The sequence below is a fragment of the Cygnus atratus genome, chromosome 18 (assembly GCF_013377495.2).
Source record: "Cygnus atratus isolate AKBS03 ecotype Queensland, Australia chromosome 18, CAtr_DNAZoo_HiC_assembly, whole genome shotgun sequence".
In the NCBI taxonomy this organism is placed as follows: domain Eukaryota; kingdom Metazoa; phylum Chordata; class Aves; order Anseriformes; family Anatidae; genus Cygnus; species Cygnus atratus.
Window position 1 is genome coordinate 8,268,090 of NC_066379.1, and position 26,584 is coordinate 8,294,673.

Below are 26,584 nucleotides of genomic sequence, written 5' to 3' on the forward strand. Positions count from 1 at the left end.
CTGATATGCACTGCATCTCTCATTTGAGCATGCATCTAGCTCTTCAGTAAGCTCAAACCAGAAGGGCTTCATTGATACCAAAGGAATCAACACTAGACCAACACTGAGTGCTTTTGAAAACTGCATCCTTTATCTTTACATAACTAGGCAAAAAGGGGAAGTATAGGTGAATTACTTTGCAGTGTGTCCTTTTACAAAAGTACCGGGTCATAACAGTCTATTTAATGTTCCCCATCAAATGCTGGACTAAACACTACTGGACCAAATACACTGGAAGATCCATAATTCAATCCAGTAACACAACCTAGGGAAAAAACTTTTCCTTTTGCCACTGAATGATGTGACTGTTGGGCAAGGGTTTAAGAAACACTATGTCTAGTTTCTATTGAAGTCAACAGGTCTGACATCAGTGAGCACAAAGGGAAGTTTCAAAAAATACCACCCTCCTGATATGTGATAAATAACTTTCATTTTATAATTTTCTTCTTTTCTAGAATTTGCTGGGAACTCACAACTTAGGCAGAGTTTTTTATGAGCCCATCAAAGATCGACATGGCAATATACTGATAGTTACTATAAGAGAAGTGGAGAGTCTTTATTCGTTTTTTAATGGCAAATGGATGCAGGTATCCAAACTACAAAGCCAGAGGAAATCCCTTTCAACTCCAGAGGAGCCAACAGCGTTAGACATTTTGCTTATAACAATCCAGGTAGTGCTTTGCTTCTCTTACTGTGTGTTATTTGCTTTTGTAAAGCCTGTGCCAGAGCCCTGATTTTGGAAGAGTCTTGTAGAATTTTAGGCCTTAATCCAGTGCCCAATAAAACTAATGGCAAGGCTCCCATTGAAAGTAAAGACTTATATTACTTCCAAGGGGGCTGGGATCATATCCTTAATATGTAAAATATCCATGAGATTCTAAAGAAATTACATCAAAGTCCTAGCAGAGAATGGTACAGTTTCTATCAGTTTCGGGAAGCCATGCTATAGCATTCCTTAGCAAGGGATATAAAAACCTTTAAAATTCTCTGTGATGTTCTTAAGCACCTATACAGACACTTAAAATTTCTACACTCCATAAGATTTTTCCATTCAAACCTTAACACTAAATCTATGTTTAAAACCTTACTGTTCTACTTAATAAACTTGTTCTGTGGGGTTCAGAGTTCCTTGGAGCCTGGTATAGTTGCTAAAGAATTCTTTACTGACCATAACTCTCCTTTAATTTCCATATAACATGCCCCCATACTTCACATTTAGAACAATACCAAGGTAAGGATTGATCCTAGAGGGTGTTTAGCATTATCAGTTCAGTTAACATCATTGAGAGGTGTGGGTTTTCAGCCCTTCAAGAGTCAGGGTATTTGTAAACTCTTAGTTCAAAGTAAGACTTATATGTTTTCTGTAGGTAACAGCAACCTATTTCTCACAAAATGTCTGTAGCCAGTCTCCCTCTTCTCTACAACTGAGTGGCATAGTTACCCAAAATACTACAACACAAATTATTGTCTTAGTCCCATCTTTTCTCACCTCAGCTAGACAATGACTAATTTTTGAGTTTAATTTTTGAGTTTGAGGCACTTTCTTGGGCAGAGACTGTGCTTTTGGTACCGGAAACTGACAGGCAATCAAAATATGCATTACCAGGTTTTAGGAACGTTAAAAAATTTCCAAAAGACAATAAAACTTACCTGATCTATGTTAGATTTTCTGTATTAAAATGTGTTAAAGGTGTAGAAAAATGTCAATCTGGGCAAAAGTTTTATATTAGGAAACCCAAAATACAGGCCTGATCAGATTTCCACAGAGATCCTAGTGGAAAAAATGTTCCCCTAATGGTTTACACATTCCTATCTAATGCCCACCCTTTCTTGTATTACTTGTTTAATCATCGAATGGGTATTTTGCTCATGAAGTGCTTGTGAAAATGAGGGTCTAATTGCATTGGTCAGAGCCAAGCATAGCACTGGCAGATAATTTGATGGTTCCAAGAGTAAAGGCGTATGGCCAGGTGTCTTAATCCTCACCCACTGCAGAGGCACTCATTTCTAGGATGGCAGCAGACATCATTTTTCTTTAAAGTACGTCTTGGGGACTGCTATACATAGCCTTAAAAACTTCTCCTGCCTTCAGCAAATACACCATCAGTATTAATTCTTTCTGAGCTCTATTTGTTGATGAAGATATTTGTTCACAAAACAGAGCCATTAATTTAACTTTGCAGACCACCAACTCCTATAATTACAGAGATCTTCCTGTTGATAGCAGGTGATACAGAACGGGTTTTCAAGAGATTTAGGTGGTGACTCTACATGCATTTCTTCGGTGACAGTACTGCTTTATGCAGCCTCTCTGTCCCACTTTTCCCAGCAGACAGCTTTTCCCCAATGCCACTCTGGTCCATCTGTGCTAGTTACAAACCAGAAGTGAACCAGGGAACTGACTGGGCTGAAAAACAACTGCTTCTTTTCCTGAAACAGTTCCCTGACCCAGCTCACTGGAGAAATGGTTAGACAAGAGTGCAGAGGTGGGTGCTGTTTAAGCTAGTTTAAATCCAACAGTTGAAGAAGGTTGAAGTTTTTAGTGCCTGCTAGTGCCTCAAAGAGCTTTAAGAACCTGTGTATGGTTTTGAGCAGGAAGTTGTCCAAGTGCATCCAAACTACCAGAGATTATTTATATGCTTAATCATGTGCTTAAATACTTTGTGAATTGGGAGCACTGTTGAAACAAGAAGACAGCTATAAAAGCATTTGTTGCTTTTTGATCCCAAACTCTTCCGCTTATGTGGAAAAAAAATTGTTATTTATATGTAGGACTGTTTTCCTTAAAACAGGACATACTTTCCTATCACAAACGAAGTCAGCAACGCCTTCCTCCTGGCTTATATCTGGGTTACCTTAAACTCTGCAGTTCTGTGGATCAAATCAAAGTTCTCGTGTTGCAGAAGTTGCCTAATGTCCTGTGTCATGTCAAAATCCGAGACAACAGCAACGTCTCCAAGTAAGTGAATATACACGTATTTACACACACATATTTAGAGAGAGAACATTAAGTCTAATGCAATTTGCCATTGGAGAACTGTAGCCGCCAGCAAACTGTGGCTCAGGTGTGTACCATAGAGATCAGTGCTGAACTAAGTAGGTGCACCTGTGTATTTCCAGCAATTCTGAAGGCCTATCCAGAAAAGATACATATGAGCCTGTTAGTTTCTAAGGACAGTATTCTGTGGTTGCTCACATTTTACACAGTGGTAATGATCTTCTATATGTCTTTTGGGAACATCATAGCCTGCAGCCCTGATTCAGCTTCCAGTGAATTCAGTGAAATCAATTTTCCCTGACCATGGGGTATTGGTGTTGGTGATTCCTCAGTGTATTCTTTTGTGTAATATCTGGTTTCTCACTCTAATACACAGCAAACATACAGCCTATTTAGACAAATGCTGTCAGCCATTGAACTACTGTGCATCAGAAATGCCATTTTCCATTTGTCCACTGCTTCCCTTATCTATTGGGCATGTGTATGTATTTCCAGTGCCTAGTCCCTGCCCAGTGGGCAACACATTTTATTTGCCCCCCTCCCCCCCTTCTTTTTTTTTGTGGATATTTTTAATCCCATACCATTTCAGCAACCAGCTGAGAATTTTGCATGATTCAAAGAGGAACTGGATATCTATATGGATAACAAGGATATCCAGAATGTAGAAGTTAATACTAACAAAAATTTTGGAAGGAATATGAAACCTACTGTTTCAGGGTTTATAACAATCTCTGACTCTTGAGTTTAAGATCAGATCTTTATTTGGGAGCAGATTGTTCCACATATATTACTCATCTTGCAGTGGGGTTTCTTGTAATTTTTTTCTTGAACGTTCAGTGCTGGATGCCTTTCAAGATTGAATAGTGCAGGGTGAATTAAGGATTTGGTCTTAAAAAGATGATCCGTATGTTTATCAGGTCTAGAATAGATATATGTCAAGCAAAACAAAACAAAACCAGGAAGTTTTTTGGCTCTAGTGCGTACAAGAGAGTTTGTCACAGAAATTAAACCTGCTAATTGTCACTGTTGTCATTTCCTATTCATGTTTTTTAAAATATTATAGTAGATATGGAATAAAATATGTGGAAAAGAAAACCTGGAGTGAGAAGTCTTAGTGAAATATTTCAAAGGCAGTTTGACTTTCAGATGTTAGAAAGGAATGTTCAGCCTGATGTACATGTGCTAGAAAAATTAAACTTTTCTAACTTAGATTTTTAACCACAAACAATCAGGATTGCACAATTTTAGAGTGTTTTGCTATATGAGGATTAAACTATCAACAGATCCCACATACACTGAATTCCTGCTTGTGCACTGAACTTTTGTTATATTTCTAATTTTAACTCAACTCAACATACAGAGATGAGTGGGAATGGATCCAAACACTTTCTGGCTCAGAATCTATGGAAAGTATGGATCATACTTCAGACTGCCCTACTCAATTGTTCTTGTATGAGCTCCAGATGGCAGTGAAAGCTCTCCTTAAACAGATCAATCTACCTCTGCATCAGGTATTTTCCTTTGTGGTATTTATCACCCTTTTAAAAACTGATTCTTAAGAACACAACTATAAGCTACAAACAGTGTAACTTTCAAGTAGGAATTAAATCTTAAGGTTGCAAGAAAAGAAAAGCAGAGAAGCTTTCTATCCAATTACTCTATCTGAGGGAGAAAAACACCTTCAAGTAAACAGTTATTTTCCCAGATCTTTGAACATATAAGGATTGAGAGACTAATTTTAAAAAGCTTCTATTTTTGCATCTGTTAGCATATTTGTGCAACTTTGGGCAGGTGCAAATACGCACTTTCTCATGAAACTCTAGTAGCTGTGAGCACCTTCACCCAGCTGGCAAAGACAGACAGGTATTTTCCCAGTGAAGCATGGCAACTGACTGTTCTTTTGGATGTAATGCTGAAGGTGAAAGGCCTGCTGAAGACACAGCACTTTGCAATTCTTTCACACACACATAGACATAAGACTTCTAAAACACATAGCTCCAGATTTCCAGATTGCTGTGGGTGAGGAGAGGTATCTGGCTTCTGGCTTTACATTTAGGTACAAGAAATGCATATGTGAATAAATAAAGAAGTCAGGGAGGATAATCTATGATGTGAAAGATCCATGAAAAAATAAGCTAAGGAGTTTGTTTCTTGTTTACATGAATTCCATTTTATTTTGGTCTACAAGGGTAAAGAGGTCTTACAGTAGAAATAAATCATCTTTATATTTCATTTCAAGATCTGTTTGTGCAGCTAGAAAGATGTGGCCTTAAAATAAATGAATCTGGTTCTACATTTCTTGATTTTGCAAGGTTTAGGCTTTACTTTTAAAAAGGAATCCGTCAGTGCTGCACCTTCTAGCCTAAGAAGAGCCAAGATTCAAGTAAATCCAAAATTAAGACAGATGTTGTGCTGCCTTGTGGTCAGTCAGTAATTCAATAGGGCTCTGTACAGGTCTCTATGCTAGTGTATTTTCTTGGATGTTATAGCTTTTGTGCATCTTTTTTTTTTTTTTTTTTTAAGCTAGGGACTAAAGTACTGAAATCAATGTGCAATTTGTTCCTTAGGCTGCAGTTCAGCCAAGCATTTAAGTTCATCTATTGTGCATGAGGGATAGACATAAACATGACCTTGCAGTTAAACAGTTACAAATGTTTTGATGATTCAGGACCAAACTTCTTTGTTAATGAATTGAATTTTTGCTTCAAGAGATTTACTTAGGTATTTTTATTATTTTTGGGGCAAACAGAATCATGGACAGTGACACTGTTGGATACCCAGTGTAAAATGCAATGCTGCACACAGCAGCTATACAGCAGCCTCGGGCCAAATCCAGCGTGTGCCATTTTCTCCTGCTGCAGCACTTGTTAAACCTTTTCAGTGCTATGTTGAGGGAGAGCTGCATATTTCTCTTAACCAACCCTAAATTGAATCTTAAAGGTTTTTAATTGAATCCATTTTCATGTTTTCACATAATTATGCAATCATAATCTTGAAAAGCACATGGCATGTGATCATTTTCTGCCTAATAAGAAACATAAATGTTGTTTTCAGGGGGGTTGTGCCTGTGTGTGTTGTTTTAATGTGGAACATTGCAGCTTTAAATCTTTATTTTATGTAGTGACATGAACCCACATTTAGAGCCCCCCCCCCAAATATTTATGTTTTATAAAAATTCCGAGCTTGATGTTGTGCAAATTTTCTTTAATGTTTTATATCATTTGGGGTGTTGTTTATATAAGTGCCATGTTGTAATTCTCTCCTATTTCTTCCCCCGCGCGTGTCCCTCTACAGGCTAAGCACTTCCGTCTGTATACACAGGAGGTGTTGGAACTGGGTCACAATGTCTCCTTTCTTCTCCTGCTCCCCGCCTCAGACGACGTCTGCACTGCCCCAGGACAGAATAATCCTTACACCCCACACTCAGGATTTCTTAACCTCCCTCTTCAGATGTTTGAACTTGGTATAGTAGCTTGCTTCACCTAGAAATATTAACCCAGTCTCCGTATAATAAAATCACAAAGTTGTATCTGTTTTCCCCCTTGTCCCAGTGGAGAGTCAATAAATCACATGATGGCTTTGGCAACAACACTACCTATAACTGTGTACAAGTTATAGAGGGAGCAGAGCAGTTAAAGCATATACTGAAGCAATCATTATTGAAATGCAAAGCATAGAGCAAAGCCCACAGTTATCCAGTATGTCTACAAGCTTATTTGGAAGACGATGTTCTTTAAAAAACAGAATCAAAAAATTACAACATGGCAAGTTTGGAGTGTAAAAGCAGATGCAAAAAAGAACCATCCCTCTAAGTTGTCACAAGAATAACCAGTTTTGAAGAGGAGAATTTTTGCAGCTCCTGCTTACAGATAGTCCTACTCAAGGTCTGACTCCCTCACAACTTTGTGAAAGGTCTGAGTGGAGTTTCTAGTTCAGGGTCATCTCTTTCCTTTTGATTTCTGGAAAAAAAAATGTGGGAGACTCAGTCCTATTGCTGTGGTGCAAGAAAAGCCTGTTTTTGTGAAAAATGCTAAAGTACTAGACTTGAATCTACTTCTTTAGGGAGCACTGTGCTGTGCTCCTCCTGTTGAACTGCATTGCTGACTAGGTAAGAATCCTCCAAAACAGGGTTTTACAACTGTCTAACTGAAAGCAGAAGATGCTTCAGCTCTAAGCTCCTCTATTTCTCATTTCTTTCTCATTGGTCCACAGAGTAAAGAAAGGCTCCACATGAAAGCAGCCCACAAAGACTTCATAGTTCTTTTTAGAAAGAGTATGATGAGTAAGGACTGCTGAGCCTTATGCATTAGTTTCCTCTGTTTCCTTCTGGCCTGTAAAACTGCTTGTCATTTCTTTACTCTGCCTTGGAGAAGAGAGAATGGTAAGAGCCAAAACTGATGGAGACAGTCCACAAGGAGCCACTACAGAATAGGTCTCTAGTGGCAACTTGGTCCTCAGTGATATATCTGTCTAGTGTTTATGTGATACCAATACCATCACCACCACATTTCCTATATGTCATTGCTGAGTGCTGGTAGAGTCACTAATGCAGGGGAATGGTAGCTGGAAATTAATGGAGGGTCTTTCAGCTAAAGCTGTGGTTCTGCAGTCATAGTAGATCTGTGACCTACCATCATCCAGCAGCCCAAATTTGATTTGAATCAGGCAGGAACATATGATTGTGTTTATGTCACATCAGCCAGAGCACACAAAGTGGTGCCCATGACAACTCTAGGTTTTTATGCTGGTTGTGGGAGGACAGATAACAGCTGAGCTGCCATAAAATTATGAGTGGTACAGACAGACAATACGTGAGTTGGTGTATAGTCTGCCATGGCAAAGTTATCCCTTCAACAGAAAACTAACGTAATTAGTTCAGTGCTTTGGGTCACATGGCTGTGGCATTTGATGTGGCTGTAGTGCCCTAGTGCCAGATTTACTGTCTTCTTGACATGCAACCTTGAGGTCTACAATTAGACTCTGTGTATTCAGCATATTATTTCTCCCTATGAGAGGTGACTACTGCATTCACTGTGCAAATTAATGCACAAAGTATATTCATCTCTGGTGTAATCCATCTTTGTATTAGAGGTCTTGCAAACTATTTAACTCCCATCACGTGGTACATAAACCATGGGCAGGAGCCATGCTCACTTCTGGAAGGTAGTTTGCACTGGGCTGACAAATCAATAGACACCAAGATGATGTGGTGCTGATAAACATGCAACAAAGTAATCTCTAAAACATCAGTCTGGGTGTAGACCTCTCTGTTTAGAAATGTTGCTGCAGTGGGGAAGCAATTCATGTCAGAGAGAACAGTATGGAAAGCTGAATTTTACCTCTTTTTTTTTTTTAAAGTAAGCAGTCATCTGGCCAAAGGCAGATGACATTTTCTATATGACTTATTATATATGTATCCCTGATGTTCTATAAAGTGACTGTGATTCACATCTCAAATATTAGAAGCTTCCATTCCCCATTAGCTGGTGGCTACCAACTATATAATTGCATAACCACAAAAGACTACGTTGAAGTAACATTTGTTAAAGTAACATTAAAGGGTCTGACTTAAAACCACAAAGGCTAGAAACTTCAGCACTGAAGCTGAAACCGCGGCTGTAATTCACTCAAGAGTCCACCACATATGGCATATATACTGTAAGACCACACACTATTCAGACTAGATCCCTGCAATATCTAGGCATCATTGGGAAACCAGAAGGTAGAATTCTTTCTTCCCCTCTCTCTCTTATTTTTTTTTTTTTTTGGTGAGATTTCTGTGTTCAGATTAGGCCTTTATTGTTACATTAATCATGTTTCTGTGATCAGATTTCTTATTTTGAGAAATTCTTAACTTTTCTTCTCATGTTGTTTGCAAGGAATAAATAGATCTGGGGCACTGTTTTTATTTCTGTTTTAATATTTGTGATAAGAAGAGTGTATGCATTTGCACTTGAAATACCCTGAAAAATATCATGCCCCAATCCAGAAAAGTAGCAGTATCCAGCTGCCATTCACTGCTATAATAAGATCATGCTGTATGCTTGCAATGAATGGGGAAGTATTTCTGAAAACTTGGTCTCCCTCAGCAAGATTCGTATGTCTATACTGCAGTTTGCAAAGATAACTGGCAAGTTCTGTCTGAGCAAATGCAGGTTCTGGAACAATATAGCTTTAAGAGGCCAGGTAAATTAACATTTGTGAAGCTCCGTGGCTTCATAGCTGTTCTGTCTCTTAGCTCTTTCAGAGGTAGCTCACATAGCTCTTTGCTACCACGAAGTCAAATTACACAAAGCAAGATGTCAGTCTGGAGCTTTCTGTGTTACTCTTTTGCACAAGAATTCAGAGGATGCTATGTGATAACACCTATCCAAGTTATAATTGTTTCACTCAAACTGTGATATCACTGAAATGTTTTTAATGCTGCCATTTACATTTGAGTTACTGATTTATGTTAGCCTAGGCCAAAAGAAAGTTATCACCTTCCAAAATGATACTTTCATTCTGAAATACTCAATTTAAAAACAAGCAAACAAACAAAAAGATGGGTTCCATTTTACAATCATGTCACTGCTTGCCTGATGAAAGAAATGATGAGCCTCAGAAAAAACAGCCTTGCTGATTTAAGCTATCATGGGCAACATAGCCTCTGCAGTTGCATACTAAGAGCCTGATTATCCCTTCACATAGATATAAATTAGAAATGACTCTTTTGAAATCGATGAAGTAACAGAGTAAGTCCAGTGTAAATGAGAGGAGAGTTAGAGCCTGTGTTATTTATTTCTAGCTTAAAGTAACCCATCCAGAGAGTTAGTAATTACATTTAATAAAACGTGTGTTCTGAAAGCTAAGGATTTCATATTTCATAACCAGAATATAAGTGTTTCCTTTGCACTTGGTCTTTTCACAGTTCATTTTTGCTGTTACAAGGAAAAATTTATAAGCCTGTATTGCCGCCTTTCTGCTGTCATAGAGCTGGACTCTCTGAAAACCCAGCAATCCCTAAGGGAAGCAATTTCAGACAGTGAAGTCGCTGCAGCCAAACAAAGACACCAGCAAGTTATAGACTACATACAGGTAATAGTCTGTTTCTGACTATTCCAATGAGATTTTAAGGTGGCTTTCTTAAAAATTGCATAAGGCTGTAATGTGAAATCTAAATGGAGAATTATTTACAGACATCATAAAAAGAGCAGTTGTATCAAAAGTGCAATTCTGCTTTTATGAAATTCAAGCCCAGAACATGATTTTCTTAGTTGTTGCTTTTATACAAGGATTTTTACGGGTAAAATCAAATGACAGTCATACTAGACTGTTATACAGAACTGTGTCAGTCTGCTTGTAAAACTCACTCTCATCTAATGCAAGGTAAGCTAGTGCCTGGCTAGTACATGGCATTCATTTGGGTAATAGTTTTTCTCTGTCTTAGGGGATTGAGGATATTTTTCACCACAATAAATTGCCAATTAAAAAAAAATAAAAATGAAAATTCATCTTAGGTTGTAGAAACAATCTTTATCAACAGTATCACAGGGAAGAAAGCAGCTCTGTGTTAAAGATGGCAAGCTAACCCTGGAAGTGTTCGTACGTCTGTACAGCACCGTGCAGAAATATTGCCTCAGTCCCCCAGTTATCTGTCTTTCTACAAGTGAGGTGCAGATCAGTTTACAGCTCTATATTCTTAATATACAAGCAACCTTCTGTTGAAATAGGGGCCAAGACAACCACTTATTGATAACATGTTTGGCCCTCCATAATTATGAACAAGATGATAATATCTCTGTTCCTCCTTTTTCTGAATTCATATCCCCTTTGTCTTATCTGCTTTAGAGCTGTTGGAAACCTGCAGGGGAGCAGAGAGAAATATACCATTTTGCTTGCACATCCCCACTATCTCCATCCTTCTCATCTTCCTATTCTCACACTTAGAAAATCTGTTTTCTCCCCAGCATGCAGGAGCATCTGCAAAATTTTTACTCTTCACATCAAAAATAAATGTATGTACATATACACTGCATAGGCAGTTCTATGTTCCTTTTCTCCAGTGTCTGAGTCACATACATATGCTGGGAAAATATGGGAGAATATTTTAAACTTCAGTGTTTTGTGCTGAATTATTGTGACAGTGTATTAGCCTTGTCAGGTTTCCTCTCAAATGAAAACCAGCTGTATTCCACCTATTGGCAAAAATATCTCAGCCTACCACATACCGCAATCTTCAGTGGTGACCACAAAACCGCGAGAGCAGTTCTGTGATCCTAGATCTAAGACAGTGTTGAAGTTACTACACAAACCAAACATTGTAAAGAGCAAGGGAGTCTATATAAATGCAGTTCTGAAAAGGAGTCAGAGGGCAACTAAAAAGTTAAAAACAACAACAACAACAACAACAAAAAAAACAGCAGATAAGCAGATAAGATAATCAGTATCTTTACCAGAATGTTAGTCAGTAATACAAGAAATTTACAATCACTGAAACTAAAATTGAAGTTAAAATGTAATTTACAGGGCATAATGCTTCAAATGTTCCTAAATTATTTAAGAACTACACTTCATTAAAATGACTGGTTCATTGTACTGTAAGGCACTACAGAGTGGCATCAGGGAGAGAACCAACAAGATTTACATTTTCATAAACTGGAAGCAGTATGATTTTGTTTGGAGTTGAAGGAGGATTACAGAAAGAAAATATAAGATCCTCAAAATCAAATATGTGAGAAGTTTGCTAACTGGACACACAATTGTATTTTATTCATGGAGCTATGCTGAAGTCTTGAAATTAAAGCAGATTATGGATGAAGCATTTGCTTTTCTTATCAGTATACATTCTTAGCCCAAATTAACTCACTGGCAAGGCTTGCACTGACATAATTGGAGCCAGGATTTCACCTCTACATAAAAATGGGCATACTAGGTTAAAATAGCTATCCAGTTATCCTATCTCCAACAGGGCTCTGCAAGAAATACCCTAGCTATTCTGGCTAATCTGCAGTATCCTTTGGCAAGAAATCCACAGTTTGATTATGCTTTTTGTGAAAAATTATCTCCAGCTAAGAGGGTGTGCTGGACAACTGGTCTTAGAATATATCAGTTTACAGTCTCCTTTTTTCATTGATCCCTCAGTTATTTCCCTTTTGGTAATACTCACTGCACAAAGTACCACTCACTTTTGCCTGCCCATTTACTGACCCAAGGCTGTTTGTCCTTTATATTCTTTCAGAATGTAGGTTGTGTAACTGCAAGGTAGTTTCCTTTAAACACTGCAATATTAATATGAAGGCTCACTGCTTTAAATGCAGAAGCTTCTGCAAGAAGAGAGGCACAAGGGAAGCTCTAGAAAGGATACCGCAGCAGATGTATATTATATTCACAGCTATATCTCATTCACTGATTGCAGCAACATTTACTCAGTCGTCAAAGATCTTGAATTGCGTGAAGAAATTTAAAGTCTTCATTATCAGAAGACTCACAAGACGCACATTAAACAGCATCTTTGTATAGATATTTAACGCTGTATCCTGACATTGATTTAGGCACTTGTCTCTTATTGCCATCAACAGGCATGAGTTAGAACTGTCCTAGTATAGATTTATACTGTTAAAATGCATACAGGCTAAAAAGATAAGGGAGCAGACGTGCAGTTTGTCTCACAGGTTTGCTGCAACCCTTCATGCTATACACATGCACATATATTCTTCTGTTCAAAAACAGGGTTTGACCTGAGCATTCTGCTTTTGAACATAATCCTGGGTTCACAAGAATCCTTGAGACATCTTGATTTCATTCCAATACAAAACAAAACTGACTTTCAAGTGTGCTACAAAATTAGTCAAACTTTATGCTCCATCAAAAGACAATTATCATTTTTTTCTGTGTCAGAGCTTAGGCCTAGATTCATCCATCCTATCTCCAAGTTCTTAGTTGAGGTACCTAATTTAAAAGTCTGGTCCTAGGCAGACCTTGCAGTGCTGAACGAGAAAAAGCACCTAACCAAAGGCAGTTCAGACCATCTAAAATCAGAAGTCTCCTGTCAGGGAGCCTGCTTGTCTGCTGTCTGTTGGCAGTGACTACTCACCTACTTAGGCACTTGAAACTACACACTTACTTACACAAAATTAATATACAGACTTAATTGTAGTTTTTCATCATTTCTTTTTTCCTCAAAAGCAAATTGATGATATCTGGAGGGAAATGAGATGGATCACAGAAGCACTGCAGTATGCCAGATACAAGCAGCCAGCAGCTGGCCTACCAATAAAGAAGCTTGTGAATCTTTCAGAACACTCTCAAAAGAAAATCAGTTCAACCTCTTCACATCTAGATTGTCTTCCTTCACCGCCCCCCTCACCTGAGGCTAGAAGCCAGAGGAGAAAAGCTGTGAGTGGTAAGAGAATTTTGTTTGTTCATCAAGCAAAATTTTTGAACTCACTTTTAATTATAACAGTTCTTGAATTTCATTTTATAAAAGGAATAATTTTTTCCAATACCTGCCAAGGTTATTTTAACAATCAATTTGCCACTTACTATCCTGAGATCCTTCTATAGCCTTTACTTTTTTTTTTTCCTTTCAGCTACTCAGAATAATTGCTCATCATCAGCCAACTTTATCATCTCACTATTCCAGATCATTTAATGTCCTGTCACTGACTTCTCCACAATTAGTAAAGTCCATCCATAGTGAAAGCTGCCTATTCCATTTGTTGTCTTCACCAACAATCTGCTATTAATATATGGAAGGGGCTTTCCCTCTTTCTCAATTACAGCTTCATTTCTTAAGAATCTTTGGTAAAGAACCTTCTCAAAAAGCTCTTCAGATATGTAAGGATGCCTACATACTAGTGCTTCTTACACTGTGCATATGTTCACAGCCTTACTAGATTGGTGAGATATAAATTACTAAACAAAAGCTACAAATTCTTTATCATCATTCACATATTTGTCTGTTCTTTATCATAGTTTCTAACAATTTGTCCAGAATCTAAGTTAAACTTTTCCATAATATCCATTTCTCACCTTCTGTTTCTGTGATAATATAGCCATTTTCTTTCCATGATTTGACTACTCCTCTGCTTTGGAGCAATTCATTCTTATGCTCCTCTTGCTTTGTTTTGATAGAGCAAATTTTAGTGCCAGTAGTCCAGTTTGATTCAACAGCCATTTTCACATACCTCAGTGCTCTCAGTGCTTTAGCCAAGCACTTTAAAACACAAAATTACACAAATAAGTACCCACTTCATTGGCCATTATTGCTTCTCTGAACAGCTGGAAAATTAAACTGATGAAAGAAATAGATCACAGCGACTAAAAATGAAACAACTTAAACAGTAGCACCTAATTTGCTAACAGAAGAAGGACTTTGCATAAAAATGTAAGCCCTTATTCTTCTGAGCTGTCTATAAGCAATGAATAAATGAAACAGTAGAAACAAAAGCAATAGATGCTGCATTATACAACAACCATGACCATTTTGGTAATAATAATTTGTTTTATTTTGTTTTTTCAAATTGGCACTTTCTTACAGTTAAGAAAAAAATATAAATCTACTCTGATTAGACTAGGTTAAAAAAAAGAAAAAAAAAAGAAAGAAACCCAAAGATGATAGTGCTTTGATTCTTTCCATTACATGGTGGTGTTCTTTCTCAGCACCTTGTGCTAAATTTTCCCTGTATTACAGATCATGAACACAGAATAATCCTTAGCTCTGGCACCATGTAACCTACAGGATTATCTTGCCCTGCACGGGATTGATTCTTTATTGTTGCATTATACTGTAATTTATACTAGGTCAAAGTGAATAGCCAGCACTGTATAAAATCTACAGGCTTTTTCTTTGGATCTATTACAAACTATCCACAGCTATGGAGCATCAATCTGTTCTATCACATATGCCACTATTTATTATGTTATTGGTCTTTCAGTAGCGAAAGGACAGCAGAGATTTCAATGCCAGTGTGAGTTTTTTTCAACAAAATTCACATTTGAATTGTGTGTGTCTGGTTTTGGGCTTGAACATACATAATTAAGCCAACAGGGAAAAAGGTAGTTTTGCTCATCTACCTCCATGCCTTGCCTCAAGCTTCTGGTATATAAATGCACTTGCACCCTACTCACAGACAGAGAGAGGTATCAATCTGCAGTAACTCAACCAACATCTTTAATAAAACCAGAACCTGGATTAGATTTTCTTTGTCTCCCAAATAGCCATCTCTATGAAATGTGGTGAAGGCAAGGTAAAAGAAAACACATCCTTTCGGAACTTAATTCCAATTCAAATTCAAATTCTTCCCTCTGTTTAGTTGAATAAATGAATCCTCTCTGCTTTTCTTAATTCTGCCACCACCTCTGTAACACATCTGTAAAAACTCCCTGACTAGTCTTTTCTGTCACCTAGGCCCATACAAAATTCTGCAGTTTTTCCCTTGTGCTCGTCTTCTTAGTGTTAATGAGTTCTTCTTGCAGATTCCCAGCCCTGCTCAGATGAAGAAGGCTGCTCTGAAGTATTCCTTCCAACTGACAGTGACTATGATTCCAGCGATGCATTAAGCCCCAGAGAATTAGACTTGATTTACTCGTCCTCACATGACATATCCCAGCAGGCAGGCAGTGGCCTGGGTGGTAGTGCACCTGATGTTCTCCAAGTCCATGACATGAAGCCTTGCCTAACATTGAAAGAAGGCCTGACAGAGTGTAGTGCCTTTGATACTAATGCTGAACATTGCACAGAGTATATGAGCAATCTAACAATGTCAGGGAATACATCAAAAAGCATAGACAAGTCCTCTAGCTCCAAGCAGCCATTGAGCTTTTTAGGGAAAAAAAAGCTAGGGAAACATCAACATTACAACTACTTCAGCAGGCATCATCGTTGGCTGCGTGTGCACAGCGAGACACAGTCTGCCTCTCTGTCTGAAGGCGTATATACTCAGCATCTCATGAGATCTTCAGATTTATCTCAAGAACCTACCTCCAGTGAGCAGTTACAGATTCCCATTGATGGATCTCAGAGCACTTTCTTACCTCATGCATCCAGCCTTCCAGAAGATGGAAAAGGCAAGTATGAGGAATCGAGGCAGAATGCCCATAGGATATATGTGGAACCTTATAAAACAACACTTCTGAGTGAAGAGGACAATTCCTGGGGAGCGAGCATGCAGCCTGTAGAACATAAAGATGTGCACAATGCTATGCAACAGAAAATGGATCCAGATGATCAGTTGGGTTCTGCTGTCTCAGAAGTATTCAGCAGCACGCTTTAACCCCAGACTTCTACATTGCTTGCCATTGCTCCACAAGGAGATAGTGAGCATCATACAAATAGGGCCATGCTTTCAAAATCACGTGTAAAAATCCAGCTGCTGAAAATGGCAACTTGTGTCACTTTAAAGAATCCTAATCATTTTACAGCGGTATCTGTCACGATGCAAGCATTATTATTTGCATTGGCAGTTTTGCAGGTAGGGTCCTAACAGTCACCACATAGCAGAACACTTCGTGGATGCAAATCTAGTAATCAGTTTTTGCAGTTCTCTTGATTTTCACCTATCTCCAAGCATGCAAAATTTTAAGCATGAGTGGTTCTGACTGCAATGTAGCAGACTCTGTAACATCCTTGGTGTCCTCATGTTAGGACTGTATCCTAATATTCTATTAATGTGTTTTCCACCATTTCCTATATTTTTTTCTATTTCTCAGCCCTCCTGAATATATATAGGTTGCATGTAACTAAAGTGCTAACTGATCTAGTAATATAATTATCCCAGAGTTTCTAGCCAGTTACAGAGAAGTGAAGATACAAAAGTTATCACTGATATTGCATGCACCATCTCTGAATGCTGCCAGAGCCTGATATAATAATTATCACACTGTTTGAGGTGTGGGCATTTTTTTTTCTTTTTTTTCTTTTTTTTCTTTTTTTTTTCCTTCAGGAGCTTAGATTTCAAAAAAGGTGGCAGGCTATTTTAAAGGCTTAAAAGGCAGTCAAGCTTTGAGGTCAAGAACAGACAGAATGAAGCTGAGCTCTGAATGAATAATATGCATGGTCTAAGTAAGATCAAAGTGAAGGTTGGTCTTTTCTGCTGCCCAGCACACAGGAGTACATTTCTTTATGTTGCAGGCACTCTCAGGCAGCCTTTAGAAAGAAATGCACCTACTTTTGTTCCTGAGTATTCAGTGTATATTCAGGGGTATTTGATCTCTATGTCTGAAATTGGTATATTCTGGCAATTCCAGTTAGGGAAATTTGGGGTGCAGTTTGAATCTAAGATTTTTTATTTGTGCCACTGATAAATATTAATATCACAAGCAGGGTAGAAGATGGTGTTCTAGCACTCCATGTTTGTCTAAAGGCAGATCACAGTGAGTCACGATTTTGTCCTTTGCAACTAGAATAAGACTTATAGTACTACAGAAGATGATCTCAAAAATGAATGAGAACCATAACATTTGAGTCACTGAGAAATGAACTAATGTAGAGAGAAACCCCAGCTGTTGCACAAGCTTTAATTTTTCTTAAACAGTTCTTGAAGTTTAATTTTATAGGCCACATTCCTGCTGGTTAAATTCCCTCACTCCATGTTTGTGCAGCCTTCTACCTTTCAATTTTTCAGCCTCCAGGTGGATACATTCTAAGGCCTCCAATAAAGAGATTTGAGTTAAATAGTTGAGTTTACAAGTCCTTGAGGTGAAGGTAAGGATTTGGGCCCATGATCTGTGGTCCTTATTAAAATAGCACTTCCATAACCCCAGTGCTATTAAAATCCCTGTGAACTCAATCCATAAATTCAAAAATAAATGTTATTCACTATTTCATGCTTGGTCAGTATGCAGAAGCCAAGAAGAGTCCTCGCAGTGATATAAGGGCAAAACCTTTCTATAAGAGATTTACATTTTTAAATTCTCTTTTTTTGGGGAGAGGGAAGTTAGCTTTTTGCACCAAAAATATTCATTATCTGATCCAATTCTCAGCGAGGATGGAAAGACTGCCGTTCACCTCCACAAGCTTTGAATGGGACCCATACTGAAAATTCCTGTGGGTGAGAAGATGGGGGAGCAGAAGTGTCAGTGCCAACTTGCAGCTATAAGGACACACTGTGTACGTTTTATGCCACATGAAATTGCACGGGAAAAACCCAACTCACAAACCATAGCACCAAAAGTGATGTTTTACTGTCACTGAAGGCAGCAACAGCTTGTTACATTAGATTACGTTCATTAGCAGAGGGCTTTTTACCAGGGAGAGCCAGAGCAATGTTGTATTCAGAAGTCAAAATAATTTCCATTGTTTTCTAGTATACAGCATCGAGCCCATGCTCCCCTAACCTGTTTAGCCTCTAAGCAAAACTGCCATGTAACTGTTTATTAAAGAATAAAAATAACAATATACTGAGGCCATATGTTTTTGCAGAAAGTGAAGAGATAAAAGATGTTCCTAAAATGAAACCCACCTTGCTTTGCTTTGGCTCTTCAGGAAAAAACAAAACAAAAAAACCCACCACCACCAACAAAACAAAACAAAACAAAAAACAGTGAGGGCAAGAGTAGTAAAATCTACAGCAGAAGAACTGGTACACACTGCTGGGTAGATAAGGATGTAAAAATCTGTTATCTACTCCTGGTGCTGGGCTTTTCCAGAAGTAGTCAAGTATCTAATAAAGAGCTGGATTTTTTGCTGGCAGAAAGGGCTTGTCTTTATCATAATTTTGCCTACATGCAAGCGCTAAGACAGAATTTGAATCTAGGAGTGCAAATGCCAGCCACAGTCTACACCATCTCGATTTTAACCTTGTTATATGGAAGTGGTGTTTACGTGATGTCAATGAGGCATACTTCCTTGATCCTATTGAGGCTCTTCCAAAGCTTTAACAGTCAAAATAGTAAACGATAGTTCTGACTTGAAATACTTTTGGTTATAAAGCACTGAGTTATCTTTTGAAAGATATATATATCTTTAAATCTATATATAGATTTGTCTTTGTTCTAAATTGCTATTCCTGCCAATTCAGTGAGTCAGCGTAAAGCAGCTCCTTAAAAGAATAGTAATGAACACCCAGAGATAAATAGATAGTAGAAAGAGATTTCTTTCAAGCACTGTCATAATACTAATCATAATACTTCTGTGGTTCTCTTAGGAAGATCACTCTCATGTTTCACAAGCAACTACAGCAATTCAGAAGAATCCTGTGAAATTCAGCACTTTTATCCCCACTTCAAAGAGGCACAGAAGGATTCAGTGACTGCTCTGAGTAGACCTTAGAGTAAAGGCTCAAAGTAAGGAATCAAATTAAAATTAAGAACGTAGACCATTGCTTTAATCACTAGGAATCCTTCCTCCAACCGGAGCTAGGGTCCCTCCCTGAGGATTCTTGCACGGACACAGGAAACACTGAGGCTCAGAGCCCAGAGCATACTAGAATTCTGTGAGTCAGCAAACAGCTCATTCAAATGAGTCAGTACCCACTTACATCAGCTGAAGCTCAGCTCTGAAGTGGGTACTTAGGTTTTGCAAACTTCTGGATATCTATCTTTCTTATTCTTACATCTTGGTACAGAACTTTTGTCCTGTGTTTTTCAGGCAGTTTATCTTTGCCTAGGTTGAACCCAGTCCCTCCTAATTTCTAGGCATGACTTGACTGGCCAGAAAAAAACATAATGCTTAAACATTATAACCCTACAAAAAAGCAGTAGACCTATATCTCCTGCAGTCTGCAACATTCCTGTTTCTGCTGGTAGGAAGCTAGATATAGGTAAACTGCAAGGTTTACACTAACAATTCTTTGTGTATACAAAAAGGCAGACCGCTTGTGGACAGTTTGATGATACCTGTGGCTAAAAAGCCTTTATTTCCCATACTTGCATGTGTTTTTGCTTTGCCTTTAGATATTAATAAACAATTCGATTTTCTATACAGTAAGGGCACACAGAGAAATCTATAAATTAATACTTCATTGCTGAAGTATGCATATTTTAAATACAGGCATTAAAGGGGGTGCTAAGGGATGTAATATTTTATCTTGAGCATTTATGTTTAGAGTGTTTTGGAAAGAGATGGTGCATCTTTACATTTCGTATGGTATGAAGAAATGCATTAAGTTGCTGGTCAACTCATTTTAAGGTGTTCAAACACATGGCTCATGACTGTTACGTAAAACTTCAATACAGCCTTATTAACAACAAGGGTATAGTGTATTTGAAAATATGGTATACAACTTGGAAACTTACTCTGAATTTCTCTGAGGTGTTGAACTTTGCCATCAGCAAAACGTATTTTTAGAAAAGGGGCCTTGAATTTTCAGACAACAGAGACTTCATCAAGGTAGGTCTCTGATTTTTCTACTACAGCAAAACATTAAATAGCTAGAATACTTTATTTTTAAATATAATTTATCTTCTGATTTCATGAAGGAGAATTCATAAGGCTAAATCATGCCCAGACGTGTGAGGCAGAGCTGTTGGCCAGTATATTTTCTGCAAAAACCAAGAGCAACATTCCCCAAGAAGGGCTGAAGAGTTATACTCCGGAAATGTGCTCTGGCCAGTAGTTTGTCCCTCTTCTGTGCAGACACAAACTACATGCATCTCTTCTAAGTGTTTGCAAAGTCACTAGGATTTTGTTAATTTTCTTGTTGATTTTACTGGACTTTGGAGCAGGCCCCATATACTTTTGGAAGCTGTGTAGATGCTACTAGCTCGGAGCTCTTACCCAGTTTACTGTCTCTCATACTGTGCTTTAGGGATGATGTAAGAGTCACGCTAGAATATTTTCCTCAGCCTTTTTGTATCACAGCATCTTGGGCAAGATTTAGCCTTTAAACCAGTCATCCTATAGAAGGGTAAAGTGTTATTAAGCTTTCTGTGACTAGGCTACATAAAACCTCCTATTTTGTTGATCAAATAATAACAGAATTTTATGTTTATTATTATTTTTTTTTGAAAAGTTACATGATCTAAAATAAGAGAAAGTGATTGGTGTATCACTAACTGATCTACTTTCAAACTGTGAATTGTAGTAATTTATTAAGCAGATTTTAAGGTAAACATGCAGACTTTTTGTGTTTTACTTTATATAAAGGTCAGTTTGGGCCCAATTCTGCTCTTGTTGGACCTCATTCAAGGTTCTTTTGCACCATTGTAAATCAAGAGTAGTTCCACTGAAGCTGAGTCAGGTATTCATCAACTTGTATAAATCAGCAGAGCTCCACTCACTCACAAGGCTGGCTCAATACCAGCCGAGGATCTGGATCAGTTGAGTCATCATAAAAACAACACAGTTACACTGGTGTAAAAAGTGGTACATGTAAGGAAGACAAAAGGGTTTTTATCTCATGGGATATTCCCCTGGATGTCAAAGGCACTGTTGTCTGAGAAGGGCTCAGAGAGCGAGCCCACCCTGCTGCTGTGTGGTACTGGGAAGGAAACACATAGGGCATAACATACTGCTACATTTTATAATAGGGACCAAATTTCTCCCCCATATTATGCAAATGAATCCCCTACTGAATGCAATGGGAGTTCCAGTTATTTCACTGAAAAAAATGAAGACTGTTTAGGGTTATTGGGGGCCTGAGGGAGGGCAAGAGGGGTTGTTTGTTTTTTTCCCCTCAGAGAAAAAGTAATTTAAGTGAAATGTGCAAGGCAGTGTTTAATTGCTTCCTGCCTTGTTTGTACATAGCAATTTGGCTGTTTATTGGTTGTCTTTGTTCAGATTTTTATTGTAACTTGTTGCTATATATGCAACCAAGCGTATGTTAAAGTTTAAACTTTGGTACATAAATAATGCACAATTTTATGTGCTTTAAAACTTTGTAAATATATAGATGAACAATGTATGTTGTGCTAACTGTGATCTAGGGACTTGACACAACAATATTTTCATGCATATGTACCTACAAATGGTTTGAAAATAGCAAAATATATATTGAGGATGGCCATGAGCCAAGAGTAAATGAGTGCCGTATGACTCATGCTTCTTTAATAATTCCTGAAAGAGGCATGTATAGTACATAAAATAGACAATAAAAATAATTTTCAAGACTACAAATATTTTTTATAACTTCAGATATTAAATACTATTTTAGAAAAAAGATTGGTTGGTAAAAGAAATCTTAGGTTTATTCAAGTGAATCATTGTCATAAAAATGTTCTTAACAGAATTTTTTGTTTGATCTAATATCATAGAAACCTAGCTCTTTTAAGCTTTAGAAGACCTGAAGTGCTCTTGCATTCTTACAGCTCCTATGATCTACTAAAATCATGTACTTCAAGTCTTCTCCCTCATTAACAAAAATAAATGCTAGTCTATGCATTCACATAATCCTAAATACCATGTGTACTTCTGTATAATCTTTAAACTGTATTTTTTTAAATAGGTTCTGACCATCATCAAGTATCCATGTATGTGAGCCTTACAATCAATGGAAATCTGACTGTAGTTTGTGTTCTTTCTCTGAATTCTTTTATTTTTACTGGAAAAGAAATTTTTCTAAGGCCAAGCTTTGAAATATGGTCTCCAAATTTTGATTTTGATCTGCATTGTCAGAAATCTAAATTGAATGGGCATGGCTTCCAGACTTTGTGGGTGAAAATAATCTCCCATCAAAATCAACAGAAATTGAAAATCATTTTATATAAATGTACATGCCTTAATACAAGAGTGATATCTGGGTAATCGGATTTGAAGTGGCATCTTTCTAATCTGTGTGTTATACCTGCAGAAGAAGTTGCTGGCATACAAGCATCTTCACATCAAAGAAATGAACAGCATAAAAATCTTGCAGGCTGACAGACTGAGCCCTTTTTTTTCTGAGCCTGAAGGCTCTCATACAGGCTCTGTAGCTTTCAGCTGTCTATTTACAATGACAGCCAGACAGAATCTGCTGTTTATTTCTGGTGTGAATCTATGCTTTCAAGCCACATTGTAAACATACGGTATTGTGGGTATATATAATCTGGTTGTAGTCGAGAAACACCCCAGATATTACCTACTGAGGCAACTACCTTATAAAAGTGAAACACACTCTTCTGTTGTGATTCTGTTTTTCACATATTCTTATACAAGGAAGAGAAAATCACAGCAACATTTCTAATGTAGTATAAAATTGCATTACTCTATGTAAGCAAGAGAAATAAGAACAATCCCATTTTGAATGTTGATTGGAGGGATTCTGCTTTGGGTAATTGTTCACTTTGGTTCCAAGACGGGCAGGTTGCTAAATGTATTTTAGCTGCCATGTTGTCTGAGCCTTTCAATGTTTCATGCACTGTTCTCCCTTTTGTACAGATAATGCCATAACTGGAATAACTGACATGCCCAAGGTCACACAGAGAGCTTGTGACAGAGCAGGGACACAATTTTCTGGCTAGTATCCTTACTACAGCATCAGTCTATTATCCATAGCTTGTGCACAAGTATATATGGTAATGCAAATGTTGGTGAATGTTTGTGTTTCAGCCATGACATGCCAATTCAATGCAAGCTTCGGAATAACAGCATCCTACTGGAGTATCTGTGGATACTTTCACACATGGAAAATATTTTAACTAAAATGCAGCCAAAGTGGAGTTAAACAACAGAGCAAAATAATTCTTAAAATGTAAGATAAAATGTGACTGTCAGTCATTTCTGCTTCCTTAATTTTTAGTTCCAAAACATTAAGATTGCTATCACGTCTTCTAAGTTAGTAAAAGAGAAAAACAAATGCGAGCATTTAGTCATGTACAGTACTACTATGAAATTAACTATAAGAAACACCACAAGATAGAGAAGGATTTCTTGTGTGCATGTACTTAAATGACTTTGATGCACTTTTGCATGTACCATGCATTTTTAGGGCCAGGTTGTTCACATGTTTTGCTTGCCCAGAGCTAAGATTTTATCTTCACATGAGAAGATAAGTAGGTGAACAGTGCGATTCCTACAGACCTTTATAGCAAGTTTGCCATGGTTTCTTGCAGACATTGCTGTTTTATAATTGCCTCTGTGTTCTATGCTGTTTTACTGAAATGCTTTTAAACCAACTGGAAAGAAGTTAAAAAACTCTTATAGGCATGTTTTTGACTTGTTCTACTGACAGCAAAAGAAAACCATTTTGTTGTTCCATTCAAATGTATTAACTTATATAAACTGTCATCTCTCTGAGCGAACTATTAATGTATTTTTTAATTTTGTCTTTAAATAAAAGTTTGGGGGTTGATTTTTTTTTTGCTTGCTTATTTTGCAAACACACACACAAAAAATCTTTATTAATAAGCTTCACCATTTCCTTCCCCAGACCACTGTGTTTAAAATCTCAAAGAAATATATGTTCATTTTGAAAGGAGTTACTAATTTTTTTCTATTCTCTTAGCTTTTTAAATAAATATTAAGTATTAATTAATTAGTCCTAATTAATCAGTAGGACTCCTGTTACTTATCTGTCTGAATTACAGATTTAATTATTCTGATTTTTATTACAGCAAACATGCAGGGGAAAAAAATCAGGTAGAATTCCACCCCGTTCTACTCACATACACACTCAATTGCACAGAAAAAAATGGTAAACTGAACAGCAATTTTTGAGTTTTATAAACTAATAGTAAAGTCCTTTTAAAGACAAACCAGCCTTTTTTACCAGTAAATATTAATGCTTATTTTTGGAAATATCAAAATAGAATCTTTGAATTTGGTGAGGTGGGCATTCTTTTGACTGAAACAATGTAATATTTTCAAAATAAATGATTTTAAAAATTCAGTCAACCAAATTTGAGTTCCCAGAAAAAAAAAAAGGCAGTGTCAAAATGTTTTGTCCAGTGTTTGCTGTTTGTAATCACTTTCTGAAAAATATTGAAGCAAAACATGTTAAGTGTGGATGCCTACATTAAGTGATGAGAAATCCCTAACAGATAACTGGCTTGAAATACCGTTCTCTGAGAAATGCCAGTATCTGCCACTGCTGTTGATTTTAGCAGAACTCAGGAGTGCTCCTTATTTCTGAAAATCAGGCCTTTTTTTTAAGTGCTTAATACTAGTCACATATGTACGGGAATGTGGCTCTAGTTCCCCTCAGCTGTGATCATTTCTGGACCACAGAAGATTTTGCCACCTATTCGGAGGTTCTTCACAAGAACCTGTATGGCCTTCACCTTTTCCCGTACTACTTTTAAAATGCTTGAGAAAGGAAAACGTTGCTTTTTTTTCCTGAAATGGTGACAGAAAGGAGCTAAATCAGAACTTCGGCTTGAACAGTTTAATAACCAATTCTCGTGGCTATACGTGCTTGGAACCTGGCCCCAGAAGAACAAGGATTTTTTCAAGCTTTCTTCTGGGGTACACTTGTTCCTTCCCCCTTCTGTGCTTTGTGGGTTCGTTCTGATCCCCTTCTCTCTCGTGGCTCCATCCTGATCCCTCTCTTCCTTGAGTCTGAGTCACAAGAGCAATAAGGCTGCCGTCTTCGACCTACTCAGTGCCTCAGCTGTTAGGGTAAAGCCCACGCTCCCGCGGGACTCACGTTTGAGTACAACCCCAGGATTGTCAGGGCTCTGGCTGGCAGTGCTGCCGAGGGGACAGTCTAAGGCTCTATTTTAATCTTCTGGAGTCCAGCCAAGCACTGGAACGGAGCTGCCAGCACGAGGGGGGCCCTCCTGCTCACTGCGCCTGACCTCCCATCAGGAGAGGTGCTGGTGTGTTCCGTCTCAAACTACTAGGGCTCTTTCATTGCGCCTGACCTCCCATCACGAGTGCTACCAGGGATCCAGCTTCAACTACTGGGGGCTTAACCCTGGCTCTGATCCAACACACGAGTTACACGCTGCTTGTCTCCAGATGTAAGATCCACCAACTGCAAATGCATGCATCACAGGCTCAGCTGGAGGGGGCTGTTTCAGGTACCGCTTAAGAGCAGCCACAGAGTGCCACTGACTTCTCACTGCGTCTTACAGAGGTGGACATACCCCTGCATGATTTTCAGCAGTGCTGTATCTTTCTATTTGGATAGAAGTGTGTAACGAACATTTTACCATGTGCTCATGGTCCTAACCTGAATCCACACTCGTGCAGCTGACTCTTTAGCCTGACAACAGATGAACATTTATGACTTTGTCCCCACAGGTGGTAATTACGTAAAAAGGACACTGCTGTGTGCTGCGGCTCAGGAATGGACAAAGCTTGAGGATGCCTCACCGTCTTAAATGCCCAGAGATGTGAATTTTACAAAAGGCCATTACCGAGGGCAGCAGGTTAGCTGAAGTCAAGCCAGTTTTGCTGCTCAGCTTTGCAGAGCTCCACTTCAATACAAATATAGCTATGACCTCTTCTAGAGACCAGACTCCTACCTTATGCTTTTACATTTGCTGTGTATCATAAATAAATCACCCCAAAGCCAATTTAATACACCTTGCAATTTAACTTTCTGTTAAAGAGGAATGTATTTTTATTGGCCTTAATCAGTATGACCTTATTAACTAGTTTGCTACTAAATACACCCATTGGGTTGGCTCTGCAGAGCCACACAGTTTACACCCCAGCAGCCCAAAGCCTCTGCTGCTGCTGTAGCAACAAACACACAGTGCGATAAC

General features: G+C 38.1%; 1 protein-coding gene across 1 annotated transcript in view; it reads left to right on the top strand.

Annotated features, from left to right (window-relative positions):
* The window catches only part of ANKFN1 (ankyrin repeat and fibronectin type III domain containing 1), a 54,304-nt gene extending 38,011 nt beyond the window's left edge, over nucleotides 1-16,293 (top strand). Inside the window, exons 11-17 of the mRNA XM_035558821.1 lie at nucleotides 495-710; nucleotides 2,832-2,998; nucleotides 4,398-4,548; nucleotides 6,332-6,500; nucleotides 9,948-10,114; nucleotides 13,205-13,421; nucleotides 15,497-16,293. Coding sequence (XP_035414714.1) covers nucleotides 495-710; nucleotides 2,832-2,998; nucleotides 4,398-4,548; nucleotides 6,332-6,500; nucleotides 9,948-10,114; nucleotides 13,205-13,421; nucleotides 15,497-16,293 — 1,884 coding nt within the window. The remainder of the gene's footprint in view (nucleotides 1-494; nucleotides 711-2,831; nucleotides 2,999-4,397; nucleotides 4,549-6,331; nucleotides 6,501-9,947; nucleotides 10,115-13,204; nucleotides 13,422-15,496) is intronic.
* Nucleotides 16,294-26,584: the final 10,291 nt, after the last annotated feature.